Source organism: Lissotriton helveticus, chromosome 1_2 (assembly GCF_964261635.1).
Source record: "Lissotriton helveticus chromosome 1_2, aLisHel1.1, whole genome shotgun sequence".
In the NCBI taxonomy this organism is placed as follows: Eukaryota; Metazoa; Chordata; class Amphibia; order Caudata; family Salamandridae; genus Lissotriton; species Lissotriton helveticus.
The window spans coordinates 302,606,085-302,626,998 of NC_136058.1; the positions used below are offsets into that span (position 1 = coordinate 302,606,085).

The 20,914-nt window shown below is 50.6% G+C and overlaps 1 protein-coding gene across 1 annotated transcript in view; it reads left to right on the top strand.

Annotated features, from left to right (window-relative positions):
- Nucleotides 1-20,914, top strand: part of LOC144801868 (selenoprotein Pa-like) — a 73,498-nt gene that overhangs the window by 19,016 nt on the left and 33,568 nt on the right. Inside the window, exon 2 of the mRNA XM_078671774.1 lies at nucleotides 19,618-19,831. Within this exon, the coding sequence (XP_078527900.1) occupies nucleotides 19,618-19,831 (214 nt within the window). The remainder of the gene's footprint in view (nucleotides 1-19,617; nucleotides 19,832-20,914) is intronic.

Genomic DNA, 20,914 nt, shown 5'->3' on the forward strand with positions numbered 1-20,914 from the left:
CCCAATCGGCCTAAGTCACCTCCTACCCATCTAGGCTCTAAACCTTTTGTGCAGGATAAAAGGCATCAAACACAAACTGCTGGCCCTAGTGCACCAGGGATAAAAATAGCTAAATACTCCGCTAAAGTTCCCCTTACCCAGCTGACCGCACCTAGAGTAGGTCACAATAAAGCTAACTCTATTCATTTACCACCGGAAGCGGCCCCATACGTGTGCATCCTTGCGGGCGTACCTCCTCTCCCACTTGGAAAAACTGAAAGTCAATATGACTTAGTCAATAAAACCAAATTCTGGCTGTCAAAAAATAGGCCACTGCCTCGTAATTTATACGGAGCCATAAGGAGTGTTAGAAGGGTGGGTTGGCTGGGTTCTCTCCCCAAAGATGTTGCTGGGGACTTGGTACTTGTGAGATTTAGAGACAGAAATATTGTCCCTTACTTGAAAACCTGGCCGCCTCAAGTAAGAGACTGTCCAATATCTATATGGGACTTGCATGATTTCTATCCCATAATCCCGTGTTTTCCTCGCCTTCCGAAATCATACCCCATGTGGCAGGATCCATAAAATGCTTCATGATTTTCTGGGAAACATCTGGACATGTAACAAAGACTAATCACAAACTCCTCTGAGACTGTCTTAATCTTTGGAGTGGAAAATAATTTTTACGATTGGGACCCTACCTCACTGTATCTTGGTCTCTTTAAGTGTTTTTATTATAATTTGGATTGTAAACTGTATGTACTATGAACTTTTATGGTTTTGTATTACAAAAACCGAATAAAGTAAATTTGATTTGATTTGAAAACATTTCACTTGCAACACCTCTCTGCTTGCTTCAAATTGTGCGTGGAATCCTTCTCTAGCCCCATCCGACCACTCTTGTAGAGCCTCGCTCTCCACGCACCTTTCAAGTGTTTTCCAGAAGTGAAAGGTGCACTCTGCTCGAAGGGAAAGGTGAACGCGAGTGGAGGCATTGTCAACATAGAGTTCGTGTCCTCGAGAGGCAGCAAGCCCCATACTTTTCGGACTGGGGGGGCGTGTTTTTTTTTACATTCCAGCCAATGGAGAAGAGGGGAGAAAGAATGTCAAAAACACGCCCCTCAACCCGAAAAAAATGGGGATTAGATTAAAAGAAGAACGTCACTGGGACCTCTTCTCCAATGGCTGGCCACCGTTTAGGCGGCCAGCCAATGGAGAAGAGGGGCGGGGTTAACCTCACTACTCAAAGTCATTAAATCTCGCGAGCTCGAGTGCGCATGTGCACACCCGACGCCACGCGAGACCTAAAAACGGGGGAAAGGAGTGCAATGGGAGGAAAGAAACAAATTGAGAAGGAATACATGGGGAAAAGGAAGAGAAAGGAAAATGTGGTGATTAGAGAGAGTGAGAGTGAGTAGAAGAGAGAGAAAATGGAAAGATAGAAGGGATTAAAAGATATGCCTTATAGGGAGACACAGGCTTGTTCGCTCACAGACATTTTAAATGAGGTTCCAAGTGGAGGGTATTTTTATTTGTCTGGTTACTCCACTGACGTAAAGGCCCAGGTCAGGTCGTGAAGAACTGTTATATGATTGTATAAGAGGGCGTGTTGAGTTCAAGTCCATGAGAAAGAGTATAAAGCTTGGACCTGTATCTAGACTTCTATACATTACCAAAGCTTTAACAATACACCATTCAATCTAAATATATAACAAGCATTGGAAATGCAATAGGTCTCGCATTAGGAAAGTTTGAGCTATTGGTCTTATAAATGAATTTTTTTTTATTTGTGTTGTTTTTTAAAATAGCTAAATTAATAGCTTTGTCATTTACAATGCCAATAGTTATAACTTTCGCAAATGTGACACCTATAGCATTTGTAATGCAACATGTTTTGTATTTACGTGACTTAGATGTATTGATATTACAAATAACAATGGCTTTTAACTTTTTTAAATAATTAATACTTAAATAAAAGTGATTGTCATTTATAATGGCAATAACTTAAACTTTTGTAAATAACTTTAGTGAAGATTATGTTCAGTGTATTTTATTGTGACGAAAATCCAAGAACAGAAGTGAAATATTAACATCTTTTTTTACATTTGTAATAAAGCTTGAAACATTGAGAGAACATATTTGAACCAGTGATGCTGTGGTGATGCTGAGTGATGCTGTGGTTGCGCTGAGTGATGCTGTGGTTGAGCTGAGTGATGCTGTGAGAGAGTTGAGGGATGGAGACAACATAGCAGGGCGTTTAGAGGGGCCATAAAAAGAAAGGGTACAGAGAGAGAGGGGGTAGGGAGAAGGTAGGAGAGACGGCAGTGACAGTGACGACGCGAGGGAAAAGAGAGATGTCGCCATAGCACCCATCAGCCTGTGCCACCTGGAGAGACCCACACACCCATATGTAAAACTGCGCCGCATTACTTAGGAACCTGCAGTAATAAACATGTATGTCTATAATGCTTGCACATATAGAGAGAGCGTTTCATACGAGACCTGGTGTTTGAAAGCACCATAATAATTTATCAATAAAATAAGCATTGTAAAATAACAGATGTTGCTTTTACCACTCACATTAGCAACCTCAGAAGGATGACAGGCTCGGTCGGCATTGCCAGGATTTCAAATGGCGACTTTCAGATCACTATATGGGGGTGCCCATTCACAAAGTGGTCCCTGTCTGCGAGCGCCACTTGCATTCTTAAATGTGAGGGTGTGGGGACAGGGGGAAGCATGCAGGGGACCCCCAAATGCGCTTCACTTCACTCCCAGGGGCAGAGGCTGAAATCCATAAAATAAAAGAGCATTTTGCGACTGTGACTGCAGGGACGGGGTATGCTGTCCCTCGCAGGCCTCCGTCCCGCCCAGCCCTTTCAGTAGGGTTCAGACTCAATCTGCTGGTGTTGCTGCTTGGGGATTCCGCTTTACAAACCTATTGGCAGCTGTGCAAGGCCTTGTTGCACGTCGTCTTGGGCGGGGCCCCACTCGCTGAAGTTTAAACCACCGCCATTACAAAAGCGCAAAATTAACAAAACAAGGAAGAAAGCAACAAAGGGAAAGAGTAACACGAGAACGAAGGATAGGACAAAGGAGAGGATAAATGGCAGATTTAAACAAATGCCGAAGAAATGCGAGAAAAAATAAAAACCAGAATCAACAAAAAAAAAGGAGAAACACGGGAGACGGCCTGCGGCCGTCAAAGTGAAAGTGGGGGAGGAGAAATGCGATAAATGGCAGATTTAAACAAATGCCGAAGAAATGCGAGAAAAAATAAAAACCAGAATCAACAAAAAAAAAAGGAGAAACACGGGAGACGGCCTGCGGCCGTCAAAGTGAAAGTGGGGGAGGAGAAATGCGATAAATGGCAGATTTAAACAAATGCCGAAGAAATGCGAGAAAAAATAAAAACCAGAATCAAAAAAAAAAAAAAGGGAGAAACACGAGAGACGGCCTGCGGCCGTCAAAGTGAAAGTGGGGGAGGAGAAATGCGACACGGCGGGAGGGGGCGGAGCGGGGAGAGCGGCATGAGAGTGTGAAGCAGCAGGGGCCTTTGAAGTGAAGCTAAGCTTCACTTCAAAGGTGTGGGAGGAGTTCGGCTGAGGGAACAGATGGCGATTTGATGATGTGCACGCGCATTTTAGGTCAATGCGCAAGCGCATTGACCTAAAAGCGCACGGGCACAGCACCAAATCGCCACAGTTAGTTAAACTCTGTTTAAAGCCCTATAGTCTCGCTCCGCTCAATGCGCATGCGCATTGATAGGTCACGAGACCTAAAAAATGGTATCGTCCCAATATTGTGCTCAACACCTACTTTGTCTCCCAAAGACTGATGGTAAATTGCGCCTAATCCGCCTCTTCTGTAATCTCTACAATCTAGGTATTACATTTATTCATAACAGGAACCCGGTCGGTTAATTAACGCTGTGCTCTCTTAGACACTCCTACGATTGATAAATAGCCACACCCATGAACAAAGAAGGAGTAGGAACAGCTTAGTCTGAGCATAAAAATATCGAGACAGTGATAAAACAAGCATTTACAATGCAACGGTTTCGCCTTCGGAAAAGTTTGAGCTATTGGCATTGTAAATGACAAACTTTTTATTTATGTGTTGGTTTTGAAAACAGATAAATAAATGGCATTGTCATTTACAATACCAATAGCTTACTCTGTCGCAAATGCAAGACGTATTGCATTTGCACACACACACCCACACAAGAGCCCCACACACACACACACAAGAGCCCCCCACACACACCACACAAGAGCCCCCCCCACACACACGCAAGAGCCCCCCCACACACACACGCAAGAGCCTCCCCACACACACACACGCAAAGAGCCCCACACACACGCAAAGAGCCCCACACACACGCAAAGAGCCCCACACAGAGGTCAGGGGTGGCACAGAAGCAGAGTTTCAGCAGCTGAGGCTCGCATGAAGCATCTAGCATGAAATAGAGGGAGGGTAAGGGAGAAGTGATGAAAGAGAGGAGGTAAACAATGAAGGGAGAGCTGCGTACGTGGGGCGGGGGTTCGAACTTGGCCAGAGGTGGAGGAGGTGTACCCCAGACTCGAGGGACTGCCCCTTCCAGCAATCTAGGAAGCTTTTTTCAGGAGAATTTGTTTGAAAAAGCAGGTGGAGCAAGTTGTTCCACCAAGGAATAGCTGTTTTTATTATTACTGCTGATAAGTTATCTGTGCCGCCTGCTCTTGTAAGTTTTAGCATTTATGCCCTATAACTTCCCTTTTCTTGCAGCATAAATTAATCAACCCTGATATGTAATTTGGTGCTCCCTGCTGCATAATTCCCTGCCTACAACTCACTGAAGTGGAGGCATATTTATTTTACATACGTAAAATCAACTTCCAGCAAAGAAAATCCAAAGAGGTTTGAAAATTGTGAGAAGAGGTGCAATGCCATGCCAGTAACAGATTATGTGGGACAGGTGTCAACTATTATCAAACGTCTAAAAGGGGAGAAAGTGAAACAAAGAGATAGGAGCACTTTTTTATGCTACTAATTACAGGGCACTGAGGAAGAGTAAGAAAGCCAAGAACGACCAAATGAGCAACTAGGAGCAAATCAGTATGATGGATCTGTCACCAATGAAAATGGGGAATTAAGGGAGTGACTAGGATTTCTCCTTAAACAAGGATCACTCCAGAAGGTATAAGCAGTATACGGTGCTAGAATGTCACCGTGCAAAAGCGCTATGTTCCGGTTATTTAATTTAAACGCTACAGAAATGCACCCGGACGTTATCTTCTGCCCCTGTCAGTGGAACTCCAAAGCATCCACTTTTTGGATTTGGGGAGCCGACTCCCTGAAGCTTAAATGCACAGAACGATGTAAATGTAATAGGCAGAAGGATTAATGTTGCCAGGCAAGAGCGAAAGTCTACTAAAACGAGTATTGCACACCAGAGGGCTGGAGGGGTCAACAGGCAGTACAAGGGCAAATCCCTGCCTCCGGGGTAACCTAATCCCGCCTGGAAGTGATCCTCTTGGGGCTGCGGGATAACGAGAAGGATGCGCGCAGGGCCCTGTCGAGGCACCAGCGGTCCACGCGAGCTGTCAGGGCAGACCCTCCTCCAACACACGCCACCAGCAAGGGGAAACAAAAATATCTACGGAAAAAAAGCGGTAGGTGTCAACACAACGGCTGCCGGGTGGCACTTTCACCCTTTCCTCCAATAACACCGAGAGCGATACGCTCGTCCTTGTGTCAATACGGTTTATCGTTTTATTGCCGACGCAGTGGGAAGGAGGGGAGAGGGCAGGAGATGCTTTGGGTTTTAAAGGGATCTGACAGATGCACTGCAGCCTCATTTTTTTGTAGTGTCAATGTTCATTATCAGTCAATTGCATTAGCCCTTTTTGCTTTGCTGTTCATTAAACGTCTTAATTAAAAAAACGATACTGGCTCAAGGCAGTTCAAGTGGAAACCCATGCGCTTTTTTGAATGCACAGATTGAGAGGTGTCAAACAAATGTGGTCTGGTTCCTGCACCCCCTAGATACAAACCGGATCCACGGTCAGTCATACAAATTTAAAGAACTTGGCGGACGCAAGAAACAACTGCCATTCATTCAAAGGCATGCTCCAAGAAGGGCACTTCCTGCTGCTAATGTGCTCCCCGGCTCCCTCCCTCCACGCAGGATCCAGCCCAGCACTAAAACTGCTGCACACAAGGGGAAACAAGCATATAGCGCTTTAAACCATCTCGTTGCGGAGCGATGGGAGAAAGAGACAAAACTCTACCTTTAAAGAGACGCTGTCCTAGCCACTTTCCTTGTTCTTTTATCTTCCCTCCATGGACGCATATTCACTGCAAGTAACGTGCATGGTAACTGCTTTCAAAACTAAGGCCTGCGCTGGTCCTTAAAGCACTTTAGATATCTGAAAACAGCGAATAGGCCTCATAAAGTGTTGGGAAGTACTACACCTCTTGGCTGCTTCATACAGTGATTGGCTCCGCTTAAGTCAATGGCCCACTCTTTGTTGCTGTAAAACCTCTGCAGCGTCTGCGATAAAAATCACACAAACGGGGGGCGTGGCTAGCAGCCGATGATGGCGGCCGCTGCTTAGGGAGGCTCCCGGGAAGAAGCGGCTTCCCGCAACAATCCGACGCTAAAAATCCTTCCCCCACTAGCTGAGTGGGGCGGACCAGACCCGGAGTCCGTGCGGCTGTCTTTGCCGAAATTCTGGGAGCGACGGCGGCTTTCTAAGGTGCGGAATCCCCGTGCAAAGCGGAGGAGGAGCTGGGCCTGCCTGCTGCAGTGAAGCCGCGGAGCCACGGAACGTCTGGGACCGGCCGGAAGCGGCCGGGTATCGGAGGAGGAGAGACCGGAAGTGCCGGTGAGCCGAGCGACCGGCTCCGAACATCCGCGGAGCCCCTCCGGTGCCGAGACTACTTGTGCGCCTGGGCGAGAGTGGCCCGACGCATCTACGGACCTGCGTGTCCCGCTCCGAGAAGCGGAGGACGCCGCACGCCCTTGGCTCAGCGCCGCCATTACACCGCAGCACCGAGGAGGCATGCCGGGACTGCGCGACGGCCTTATTCACTACGCAGTGCCCACGGTCTGTGAGATACACACATCGTGCGGACCGCTTCCTTGGGGCGCTGAGTGGCATTGGATGACTGGCCTTGCTGAGGGCGATCCACGGTGCATTACACGGGGGCATAATCTGTTGTTGGAGGTACTTGGGGGTGACTGCCCGGTTCCCCACCGGGCTCCATCGGGCTCACTACTGGGGTGTGGATTCGACGCAGATTCGGCAGGCGGCCGAGACACAACGTCTATAGGGGCGACCCCCCCACCTCCCCCCCCCCCTCCTCCTGACACGGCCTTGCAGAAGACGTCAACTGCCCTCGCTGAGTGCTGGCCTGCACGCATTGCCGCGACCTCTCACTGAACTGCGTGGGGGCGACCCGTCTTTCAGTCACGCCCGTTTACACCCCCCAGCCGGCGCCATGTCACACAGGGGCCCTAAAAACACCCTAACTCAAGCCAAGCTGGACAAGTTTGCGTATGACAAGCAGTCATCGCCCCAGGAACAGCGCAAGAATGCTGGTAGGGTGACGGAGACCGATGGGGCGAAGAAGGCCACGCTTGATGATGTACTGGCGGCGTTGGCCCAGGTGCAGGCAACAGTGGGTGCCACGGCAACCGAAGTCACCTTAATTAGGGCGGATCTCCAAAAAATGAATGAGAGGGTCAAGCAGGTCGAAGTGGTTACTAAGTCGCTGGTCGAAGATGTGTCCGAACTGCAAACGGCGGTGGAACGACTACAGACTGATAACAAGCTGCTCAGAGACAAGCTGGATGACCAGGAAGGTCGCTCTAGGCGCAACAATGTCCGCATTGTGGGTGTGCCAGAATCGGAGGACAAGGGGGCGCTCGACCTCTATGTGGAGGACTTGATCAAGACTCGGCTGCAACCCAAGGGGCTCTCAAACTTCTTCTCGGTCGAAAGGGCACACCGTGTTCCGGGAGGTAAGCCCAAGTCGGGTGGCGCGCCGCGACCGATCTTGGCCAGACTATTCAATTTCCGCGATCGTGACGCCATTCTACAGGCTGCGAGAGTGGCGCCGGCCATCCAAATCCAGAACTCGAAGATTGCCTTCTTCCCGGATTATACGGCAGAAGTGTCCAGGAGGAGGAGGACGTTCCTAGAAGTGAAAAAGACTCTGAGGGAGAAGGAACTGCCGTATTCCATGCTATTCCCGGCTAAGCTTCGAGTGGTTGCGGACAAGAAAGTTTGGTTCTTCGATACCCCCGATTCGGCCCGGGACTGGCTGGAGGGCTGGCACACTGTTGGGCGACAACGCAGGACGCACAGGCCGGATCAAGACCGCAGAGGTGGCAGCAGAACGGGCTCCCAAGCATCTGGTCGAATGGAGGGAGCGGAACGATCTCCTTCCCACGGATTTGAAGGGGGAGGTGGGGACGAGTGACTCCTACCCCGAACTCTGCATCGCTGAGGATCGCTAGTTCCCAATGATTACTGTTTCTTTACAATGCTGCGCGTCGACTCTGGCATGGCCGCCCCGACAGCTTACAGGGAGGCCGCCTACCCGGCCCCCCTACACGCAAGTACTCTGGTTGAGGGATGGGTACAGCACTCTGCTCAGTTGGGGTGGCGGGCAGTTCGAGGTCCGTTAGGCAGGGGGGCAGGGAGGGGGGTTTGTTTTGGACTGTTCTTGTTCTTATTAGGAATGTATGCAAACGGTCGGGGTTGCTGTTTTGAATCATGTGTGTGCCAGTGCATGTTGATGGGGAGGGAAAGTGATACTAGGCCCCCGTGATGTCCTTGTGTTTTGGGCTGTGCGATGGCGCGGCCGATTGTTTAGTCCTGCTTCTCAGCAGGTACATCATACGCCCCTTTAACGCTGTTAACTCTGGCCCGACAGTGGATGTAGGGTCTACTGACTCACACTGTCCTCCCTTCCGATTGATGTCCTGGAATGTGAGGGGCCTGGGGGATAAGGTTAAGCGGGGGTTGGTTTTAACTGCAATCAAACGCCAGCGGCCTACTGTGGCCCTGTTGCAAGAGACTCATTTGGTAGGGGGGGCTGTGAAAGCTTTGGACAGGCGAGGTTATAAGATGTGGGTCCACTCCGAGTTTTCGTCAGGCTCCAGGGGGTCCGGCATACTGGTACTGAAGAATTCACGATTCCTACCTTTGTCAACGAAGATTGATGACCAGGGGTGCTTTGCAGCCTTACATGGGCAGTGGGAGGGAAAGCTCTTTAATGTGGTGTCCGTATATATCCCACCAGCACTACATTCGGTCCACCTCCCAAGGCTGGGTGAATTCCTCTTGAATCTCCCCGAGGGTGATACTATTCTGGGAGGGGACTTTAATGCGGTCATGGACACGCAACTGGACCGACACCCTGCACCGGCTCCACAGGGGGGGGGCTCCTACCTCCAGCGCTTCGCGGCAGCTATGGGATTGACTGACGTCTGGAGGCACTTGCACCCTAGCGCGCAGCAATACACTTTCCACTCTGCAGTGCATGGCAGCCTTTCGCGCATTGACTACTTTCTATCGCTGGGGGAGGGCCTCCGACATGTTGATGCTATGGTAATTCTCCCTCGTGGGATTTCCGACCACTCACCACTCACACTGACACTTTCTTCGCAGACCAGTGCGCGCAAACGTATCTACCCTATTAGTGCTGCCTACTTCAAGGTCCCTCAGGTTCGTAAGGCCCTTAAAAACACGACGAAGCAATATTTCATTGAAAATGTGCGTTCGGTGAGCTCCCCGGCGACTCTCTGGGAAGCCTACAAAACGGTCCTGCGAGGGCAGGCCATTAATTCCATCACAGGGCATAGGAGGCAGCTGTCCCGAGAGCTGGCGGATCTAGAGGTGACACTGCAGGAACACACTGAGACTCATGAGCGGCACCCCTCTCCCTCAGGCCTTCACACACTCACCCTCCAACAACAGTTGTATACTGCTCACTTGCGCCAGCTGGTGAAAGGACACATAGCCGATACTCGAAATAGGATTAATGAGGTGGGTGACAAAGCGGGGAAGATGTTGGCGTGGCTTGATAAGCGGGAGGGTAATTCTAGAGGGATCCAATGTCTGAAAGATGAGAGAGGGGACACACATACTGATCCACGGCGTATCACTGAGATACTGGCGGCCCATTTTGAGCGGGTGTACACCCCGGAGAGTGCGATCACAGCGGAGAGGGCTAGGACCCTCTTAGCCCCAATCGAAGTCCAGATGTTATCGCCTGAGGCCTCCAGTGAGTTGGAGGCGGACATCACTGCCGACGAAATCCAGTTGGCGATTAAGGCGCTAAACCCGGGTAAAGCAATGGGCCCGAACGGCATACCCGTTGAATGGTACCAGGCGATGCCCGAGACCCTTAGTGTGCACCTGTTAGGGATGTATAAGGATTGTTTGGAGACAGGTTGCCTCCCGCTGGACCAGCGGGCAGCAACCATCGTGACCATCCCCAAGCCAAGCAAACCGCCGGAGGAGTGTTCCTCTTATCGGCCCATTTCCTTGTTAAACGCCGAAGTGAAGATATTGGCTAAACTCCTAGCGCAAAGGGTCTTGCCCCATCTGTCGTCGATTATACACCCGGACCAGTCCGGATTCATGCCACACAGGAATACATCATTGAATCTGAGGCGGCTACACGGAGTACTGGCTAGGGCGGACACCATCAGCACACCAGCGGTAATTTTGGCATTGGACGCCAAGATGGCTTTTGACTTGGTGGAGTGGGAGTACCTCTTTGAAACACTGAACCGCTTGGGGTTTGGACCTCGTTTTATAGCATGGGTCAAACTACTGTACGCCGACCCGGTGGCGCATGTGGTGGCTAACGGCCACATTTCACGCACTTTCCCATTGGGGAGGGGCACGAGGCAGGGGTGCCCTTTGTCGCCCCTGCTGTTTGCGATCTCCCTGGAACCTCTTGCGACTCTTTTGAGGACTTCACCACTCCTCAAGGGTATAACGTGGAAGGGGGGTTGGGAGGACCGTCTGTCGTTATACGCGGACGATATGTTGCTTTATTTGACGGACCCTGAAGATGGGGTGCCGGCTTTGCTACACATTTGCGATACGTATGGCAGAATTTCTGGCTACGCGTTGAACTGGTCTAAATCAGAACTGTACGTTTTGCAAGGTCCAGCCCCGAATCTGGCCGACACATGCCCACTGAAGCTGGCGGGCTCCTCGTTCAAATACCTGGGTATTCATGTAACCAAAGACCCGACCGAATTCTTTGATAAAAATTTGAAACCTCACCTAGATAGGCTGAAACGGGATGTCACGTTCTGGTCTGGCTTGCCGCTGACGCTCTTGGGCAGGGCGGCGCTTTATAAGATGATGGCGCTACCGCGCTTCCTATACGTCCTTGGAAATACACCCTATCCTGTGGTACCGCGGTTTTTTCAGAGAGTGGCTGCTTTAGTTTCAAACCTTCTATGGGGGAATCTCCCTGCGCGTGTGGCGCAATCTAAGCTGCACAGAGATTGGTATGACGGGGGTATTGCGCTGCCGAACCTTAAGCTATACTACTGGGCGGCACACTTAAAGTCGATAAACTCCTGGATTCATGCCCCTCAAACCGAACCGGCCTTCCAGTCAGATAGGGATCAACTGGGCACAGACACTTTGCTGGGTCCCTTGTATGATCGCCGCAGGGTGCGGGCCTTGGTGGGCCCCACCAAATTGACTGTTCAGTTGTGGCACACGGCGACGGCGGCACTGGGCTGGAAGGGGAAGATCACTGGGATGACTCCGTTGTGGGATTCACGGGCCCTGGGTAATATGAGGAATACGAAGGGTTTTACGCACTGGGATACGATAGGTATTTCCACGGTCGGTGATTTGTGGGAGAGGAATGCTGTGATACCCTTTGTCCGGCTAAAAGCACTGTATGGTTTGAGTGACAGGGAGCTTTACAGGTACGTTCAAATACAGCACGCACTGCTCGCGGCCCTGCCCCCTGACACACCTCTGCCGGAGTCCTCGCCCTTGGAAGATCGCCTCCTTACTGAATACATGTTGGAGAAGGCGACATCCCTCACGTACCGCAAATTGATTAATAATTTCCCGGATCCGACACTCCAATTAAAGGGGAAGTGGGAAGGGGATGTAGGTGACATGGATGAACATGAATGGTTCGAAGCACTTGGGTCCCCTAGGGAAGTGGGCATCTCGGCGCGCATGCGTTTAGTGCAGTTTAAGATCTTACACAGAGTTTATTACACGAGGACCATGCTACACCGCATACACCGGGCACCCCATCCGTATTGCCTTCGTGGGTGTGGGGAGGAAGGCACGTTTTTTCATACCATGTGGGAGTGTCCCAGGATACAGGACTATTGGAAGCAAATACTCCGTACGATTTCACAGACACTGAACCAGTCCCTGTTGCCCGACCCGCGGAGGTGCCTACTTAACATTTTGGAACCTACTGACCTTATCAGGTATGAACAACTCTGGGTCACGGTGGGGTTGATGGTGGCGAAGAGAGACATAGCGCAGCGATGGGGCGTGGCAGATCTCCCGTCCAAGTCCCAATGGTGTCTGCATATGGATACGGTGATGGTGACCGAGAGGGCGGTGTACTCCAGCCGAGCCTGCCCCGGGAAATGGAACAAAGTGTGGTTGCAATGGAATGGGTACAGGGGGGATATTTGTGATCCCTTATTGGAGGATGACCAGGAGGACTCGGACGGGGAGGGGGAGGGGGGGTGAGTCTGGGTGACATGGTGGAGCGGGGGTTCGAATGAGGCCGCTAAGCGAATCCTGCTTTTAGACCGCTGGAAGTGTGACGAGGGTGGATGTATGCATGAAGTGAGCGGGGGCGCTGGAACGCTGGGACATGGGCTGGGAATGGGCCTCTCCCGAGAGGCACTTATGATTCAGATTAGTTTAACCCACGACTGACCGTACTATCATTCCTAATGTTGAAGTTTTGGAGTTTGTTGTTTTTCAAAAAAAGATAAAATACCATCAAAACCATCTCGAATGTTAACAACGCTATCACAAATGCACTTTTACTTTGCAAAATGCTTTATTGGACGATTGCAGGAAATGTTGATTTTTGGGACACCATACGAAGCTATGTTATGTCTGATGAGCGCGTATTAGCGGCCGGCCCGCAGGGTTGTAGGCGTTACGCTGTGTACTATGCAGAGTGCAATAAAGGTTTTGGTAAAAATTCAAAATAAATAAATAAATAAATCACACAAACTGAGGCACCGCAGCGAACGGGAGCTGATCACCTGGTAGAGCCGCAGAATGAAAACAAAACTACTTGAGGGATGGGGCCATCGGTATCACGATGCCCCGGGCCCATAGCGACGCTCTGTGAAAACTTGTAACTTTCTTCGTGCCTTGTTTGTTTCTTTGCTCCAGCAGAGGAGCCGAGGCCGCCGGAGCACCGCACACCCCGCCCCGGCTCAAGCCCCGGGGTGAGGGGAAGCAGAGACTCGAGAATGGGGAGACATACGGACCCCCTTGCCGGTCCTTCACTCTCCCCAGAAGTGGCGCCATCATGCCGGCTAAGACCTTCCCAAAAGTCTTGTGCCCCATTGTGTGGGCCAGGACGGGTGTATAATGAGCAGTACGAAGAGTGAATAAAGGCGGGGGCTTACCGTGCGTGTCCCGGTGTGGCGTACCCCCCTCCAGCCGCCGCTCTCCGGTGCCCGCTCCTCCAATGCTAGCTCCCCTCTCCTCCCCACACACACACATGCAGGCGATCCGAGTCCCTCCTCCTCTCTGGATTGATCTGGTCTGGCTGGCGTCAGGGAGTCGGGGCCGCCTAGTTCCACTCATATCGGTGCCGGATCCAGTTAATGAGTCTCGAGCCACCGCTCTCTCTTCTTCAGTTAATGAACAGACATTTTTTAGTGGCTTCATATCACAAGCTAATGCGGAGCCGTGAAACTTGCAGTGGCCATTAAAACAAGCAACGGAGAGTGAAAGGGGAGGGGGGGCGGGAACGGGCACACGGGGAGGAGGGCGGAACGGATCACAAGCTAATGCGGAGCCGTGAAACTTGCAGTGGCCATTAAAACAGGCAACGGAGAGTGAAAGGGGAGGGGGGGCGGGAACGGGCACACGGGGAGGGGAGCGGAACGGATCACAAGCTAATGCGGAGCGGTGAAACTTGCAGTGGCCATTAAAACAGGCAACGGAGAGTGAAAGGGGAGGGGGGCGGAACGGACACGGACAGCGGGAGGGGGGCGGGAACGGGCACAGGACACCGAGGGGGGGGGCAGGAACGGCGCACGAACAGCGGGAGGGGGGTGGCGGGAACGGCGCAGCACATTTATAAACAAAATGCTCCTTACCTGATTGCCTCGTGGGAACTCGAATCTTGCAGCCAACTCCAACAACAGACACTTTGAAAAGGAACAAAACAGGCCCACTCGAAGAAAAAAAATAACACACACCCACCACCGTGATGACGAACAGAAGTGGGTGGAGAGGGAAAACATCTCGGGAACGCCCCCGAATCTGGTCCGGCCTTGACGGACAGATCTCTGTTCCAATGGCAAGCCTCCATTTATGGAGCTAGCCAATGGAACAGAGGGCGGATTCAAGTGTCCCTTACTGAAAACTAGAGATTTCTCCTGGAGGCGGAGCTAAAGCTCCGTGCTCCAGGCGAAACCTAAAAAGTTTAGGTTTGTCCTTGTGCAGGTCTGCCCCACTTGGTGAGAGAAAGTACAAATTCACAATCACAGACTGCCTAAAACGCCTATGGTCGGCTAGAGGAGAGGCTGCATCTTTGACTCAGCAGCCGAGTTCTTGAATTAGGAGTCTGGTGGTTAGGAAGCGGGGATGTTTTTTTCAATCAGAGATAAACGTGCTTGGGTGGGAGGTTGGGGGTTAGTGGGTTTCAGCCAGAGAGTTAGTGTGAGGTGCTGCTCCAATGACTAGGTTTCTTGTTTGGGAATCTAAGAGTTAGTGAGTGAAGGGTGTCTTTTAGCTCATGGTAGGACTCTTGATTATGTTTTTAAGGAACAGTGAGAAGAGTTACTCCTATGGATCATCAGTGAAGGTCTTCTTTAGTGAATTTTGGCCTAGTGAAAGGAGATACTATTTTAGCTCAGGAGCAGCGGTTAATGTGGGCCAATGGTTGCAGGTGGTGGCCACTTGCACTATTGTTTAGGGGACATGATCTTTTTTTCAAAGTTTAACCCAGAGCAAGGGAGAGCGAAGCAGCAGTTGGAAAGGAGTATAAAGGAAAAATATGGAAACAGAGACAAACGGAGGAAGAAGGATAAAAATAACCAACAATAGTTACATAAAAAGAGGGAGTTTGATGGTGCTGGAAGGCGAAGGCATGAGGCTGAACTATATGTAGGGAGCCTTGGTATTCGGGAACCCCAGCATTTGCCAGTGGCAGTCTCTTGAGAAAACATTGATGCCCTGCCCTAACATTGTCACAAAATTAAACACTGCAAAGGAATACAAAGTTCTGAAAGAACAGTTTACAGCTCCTTTACTTTTTATTTATTTATTTTATTTAATGCGATTTTATATAGCGCGAACTTTACCCGAAGGTGTCAGAGTGCTTTACATAAGAACCAGTTGCAAAACATAAGGACTTAGGATTACATGCGTAACATAAAAGATACACACAGAAACAAATTGCAAATGTACAAGATGTAAAGTCACACAGAGAAGAGACTGGTGAATATAGTTATTTCTATATACATAGGGAAGGGATATGAATGGATATACTCTAAGCGTCACATAGGAATGGTAGAGAGTACAAAGGTCTACTGCATATACTAGTGATTAGAGTTATCTCTATATACATAGGGAAGGGATACAAATGGATATACTCTAAGAGTCACATACTTCAGGACTCCGGCACTTGGTTGCTCTTATTATTTACAAGTGGGGCTGCCCCTTTATCGCAGCGGTAGAGTACTTGGTTATGTCACAAAAGACTAGTGATTGGTAAACTCCTTCAACTCCAGAGTAGAGCATTTGGTCGTGTGTGTAAACGAATGGGAATAATGGAGTGGCTGACGCATACGGATTAGGGTGAGCATTATTCTGTCTCGGGATATTGAGAGGAAATGCCCCTTTCAATCCTCGGCAGAGTTCCTACTTAGGGACCTCCTAAGGTTTGAAGTGTAAATTTTAGTTCCTCTTTACTCCAGAATAATGGGTCCTAGGTCGCCCCTCATCTCCCCCGTGCCGCTCGCGTCCGTTAGTGGTAGAGATAGCGGTCGAAGTTTTGGGCAACAACTTCTCTTTTCTGCGGCGGAAGAAAGCGCTCGCGACACACACCGGGGAGTGCTCGGAAAGGTGGAAGTGAATCAGCGTCCACGGCGAGAAGCTGCGAAGGCGGGGCAGGAAGAGGTGACTCCGCACCAGCGTCGGATTGGTAACGCGGGCATTCGGGCAATGCCCGAGGGGCCGGTGTCCGAGTGCTGCTGTGGGCCTCTTTTTTTAGCAGTCTGGGTGGCCCTTTGGGCGCTGTCTATTGTTCGAACAGCCAGCGGCCCAGTAGAGTGGCCATCTAGAGGCAGATGGGCGCTCAATACCTCCGTTTAGCAAGAGGTGTCACTCCCTTTGTCTCGCTGGCCGGCCCATTAATGTGTGCACATACTGAGTGGTGGCAGGGGGCCTGAGTAGAAGTGGCCTTACTTGTTTCACCACTGTAAACTAAAGCGTGCCTTTTACCCCCCTCCTAAAGTTTTTTTTATAAGATTACGCCAAAGCAGTGATTTGAGGAGTGATTATGGAAATGTGGGCCGTTTTTTTTTTTGCGTGCCCGGGCCGGTTTTCAATCCCAATCCAACCCTGCCCCGCACTACCCGAAACCAGCCCGCATGCCCTCTGCCATGCTCGTAAACAGCTGGCCGAGGGGAGCGCTCATTGAGAGGTCCTGTAGGTGGATACCTTGAGCTACAAGCGCTTGGAGAAGTTTCTGTCAGCCGAGGCCCCGGGCGCATCACGGTGGAGTCGAGAGTCGGCTCGCATCAGGCTGTCGTCGAGGTAACGAGGTGCTGTCGTCCCTTTCCCGGGCTAGGCCTCTCTCTAGTCAGGGAGCTGCGATGGCTCGCGAGACTCTGACCTCAACACAGGCGCGCCGGGCCTGCTAGGGCCTCAGATGAGCCCGCAGAGACGGATCTTACCTCCGGGATGGTGATTGGCTGACGACCTGCTGTGGACCATGGGGGACAAGCGTAGGGAGGAGCTGGTGCAGGCGTTCATGGCCAGCCCTCTGGTCCCCTGGGTGAGTGAAGCTTGGCAGGCAGAGTTGTGGGCAAGGTATGAGACTTGCAATGCAGCTTTAGCAGAGGGCTTGTGTAGCCCAAAGGCAGTATTTTTTTTTATAATGGGAGATAATGTATCTTTAATACAGGGCCTTTCCTGAGGTGCAACATTAATACAAGGCACGAGGATTAGCGTTCAAAATTATATGATGTGCATCTTTCATACAGCCCAGAAAGCGCGTGGAGAAGTGTGGCTCACTGGTTAGAAGCGGCAGACCATGAAGCATAGGTCGGCCCGGGACCAGGGTTCAATTCCCGACGCGGCAGGGTCTTGGGTCAATGTCCGCGGACTCGATAATTCTCGCCGAGGTGCCTACGCTAACCATGGGTCCCACTCTGGAACTCTGGGCAACAGCTTGCTTAATCTCCACAACGGCCCCATCAATGCCGGGGATGCCTGGCTTCACCTTGGGGGTGCCCAGGAGGGACCATCTCACTGGGAAAGCCAGGACAGGTTCCCCAGCAGTATACAGCGCCAGGACACCTCAAGATGGGGTAACAGTGCGCTTTACAAGTATACTTACTACTACTTTACAAGTATACTTACTAAAGAAAACAAGCACTCGCCCCCCCGCCCCCGAAAATGACGGGTGTTTCTCCGAGCCATTTCTGAATGACCTCGGAGAAACATGGTGGTGTGGAGCGCTCCACTCTTGCCTTCCGGAGATCGGAAGGCAAGAGAGGAGCGCTCCACACCACCATGTGTCTCCGAGGTCATTCAGAAATGGCTCGGAGAAACGCCTGTCATTTTCGGGATTGAGGGGCGTGTTTTTCTTTCTCGCCGCTTCCCATTGGCTGGAATGTAATATTCCAGCCAATGGGAAGAAAAAGAGAAAGAAACGAAAAAACACACCCCTCAATCCCAAAAAGACGGAGCTTGAACATAGTGACACCCCTCTCCTCCAATGGCTGGCCTCCGTTTAGGAAGCCAGCCAATAGAGAAGAGGGGCGGGTTCAAGCCCCACTCTCTGAAACATCAGACGCAGCTCCAGCAATGCGCCGCCTTTACGGCACAGATGCGTGACACATCTGTGCCGTTTTGGGCCCATGGTGCGCCGCATTGTAAATGCGGCGCATCATGGGTGACGGAGTTGCGGCACCAAATAACTGGCGCATCCCTGCTAATTTGCAGGGATGCGCCAGTAATTGTAAATTTGCCCCCAAGTACCCAAATGCGCAAGTCTGTTTCCCCAGATGCCAGGCAGAAGAAACGGGCATGCTACACATGCTATGGTCATGTCCACGCATCAGTGGGTTCTGGTCTGAAGTCGCACCTATAATAGGAAACACACCAGGGCTAAATGCGGTACTAAATCGCAGAAAGTGCAGCTTCACTTCGCCGACGTGGCCCTACTTTTAGCGAAGCGCTCCATCCCAATGAGATGGGAATGTTCCCACCCCCACCAACAGTGTTAACGTGGCATGGAGAAACTGCCCGCTGGAGTGGAGCAGAGAGCACAGTCATCAGGAGGGAGGAGTACCGGGGTTTGCAAAAAACTCTAATCTCCATGGAGTGGGACCTCATGCTGGAAACATTCAAATCCATTGAACTCCCTACAACACATCATACATAAGATGTGCCCCATCACCCAACACAGAGCAAAGTTCCCCTGCCTAACATGATGCCCAATGAGCAGACTCACAACCTTATCATTGAAGATCCCCAGAGTATGAACACAGTCGAACAAGGTTAAATCTCAAGCCCAAACTCTTAGCTGTGGTTGAGCCAGACCAGAGGAAGCGGGGCGGACTGGTTTGGACTGTTTTGTTTCTACTATGATTTTTTTAATAAACAAATTAGCCAGCAAAAGTGATATTACAATTGACTGACATTAAATCACCAATTTCTGGTATGGGTTAGCATCTAGCTACTGACTGTACTCTGTTGGTATTCATACACTCATGTCCAATTACATGTCATCTAATTATCTATGTACCAACTGCAATAATGCCTGCATGCGGCTCACCAATCTTTAACCCTTTGTGTGCTCGTGACGGAACCGTTCCGTCACGAGCCTCGGGTGGGCTGCGCTGGTGACGGAACGGTTCCGTCACAGCCCGCTCGCCGCGCCTGCGTGGCTCGAATTCCGCGCCTGCGCTGATGTTCTAAAGAGCGGGCGGGGACGTGACGGAACCGTTCCGTCACAAGCACAGCTCACCGAGGGCCGTGAAGGAGCGGTTCTGTCATGAGTACGTGACCGCCGCGCGGCCCCGCCTCCCCCTTTAGCGCTGCGGCGGAGTAGCCGCCAAAGCTAAGGGGTTAAAATCAATAAAGTATGCTGGAAAAAAAGGACTTGTGGAATACTTGCAGCCTTTTGACTCATTTGCGCTTTTTCTAGGGTTCAGCCAGATGGAGGTGATGGGTCTTCTGGCCTTCACCGTCACCATCCTCCTGAGGGTGGTGACAGCAGAAGACTCAGGATCTCAGATCTGCTTGCCAGCCCCGCTGTGGCAGACGGATGGAGAGGCACCTATGAACAGCAGTGTGGGGCAGGTCGCGGTGGTGGTGCTGCTGAAAGCAAGCTGACAGTTCTGTCTCACACAGGCAGCCAGGTGAGTGCTGAATGTTCTGCCTTCTTCAGGGGATAGCTGTCTGTTAACTGTAACAATCTATTTTGATTAAATCCCTGAGTACAGCAGTCTCAACGATCTGCTGGACTTAGTGGACCAGCCATAATTAAAAACTCGGGCCACATTTACAAAAAAATTATGCACCGCAAGCCATTTTGCTGCGCCGAGCTGCATCATTTTAAAAGCTCAGGGATGCTTTGTATTAACAACATTATGATGCATCCGTGGGCTTTCCCCTGCACTGGCGCATAATTGGCTGCTAATGCACCAGCGCAGGCACTCTTGCTTCATGCAAGGGTGCCTGCATTGCGGGGATGATTGATTTGGACAGTAAGGGATACCTTCATGCACAAAACAATGATTGATGTAATTTTACTCTTTCTATGCGTGCTGCATTCTGCTAATAAAAGTATTTCTCCTCGTTGCACCACTCCTACGCCTCCTCAGGGGAGGCATAGGAGTGTGACGCATTCCCAACTTTACAAAACGTTGTAATTCTGGGAATGCCAGGTTCTATGCATGTTCAGTGGGAACACCAACAGCAATACCCATGGAACGACCCTTTCACTCAGAGTAATGTGTGAAAGGGGCCCATAATTACAAGGCCATGAAAAGTCACGCAGGGTGACTTTACCTGGCCGTGTAAATATGGTGGAGACCATTACACCAATAAAAGTGATGCACCAGCAGCGTAATGACTTGTAAATTAGGCCCTCTGATTGTAGGGTGTATATATATCCAACAGTGTGGGATTGTCTCTTCTGCCTCCATCCCTGACACATAGAAGAGTTACTTTTTACTCTTCCTTTGCACACATGCCTGTCGTTTGAGCACTTGTCTCTCCTGCCCCCCTTTCTTTGCCCACATGATTTCAGCATTGGACATATATTTATTTTTTCCTCTATCCCACGGGTACTCATAGTAGGGTACGCGGGCTGCCAGGCTCGGCAAGCCTTCCTTGGCGGCCCGCGGACTTTGCAGACATTGTACCTTTGTTTTAACATTTTTTTTAAAGAGTATCAGCAAACACCCCTGCAACAGCGTGGACTCCGAGACACTCTGCTC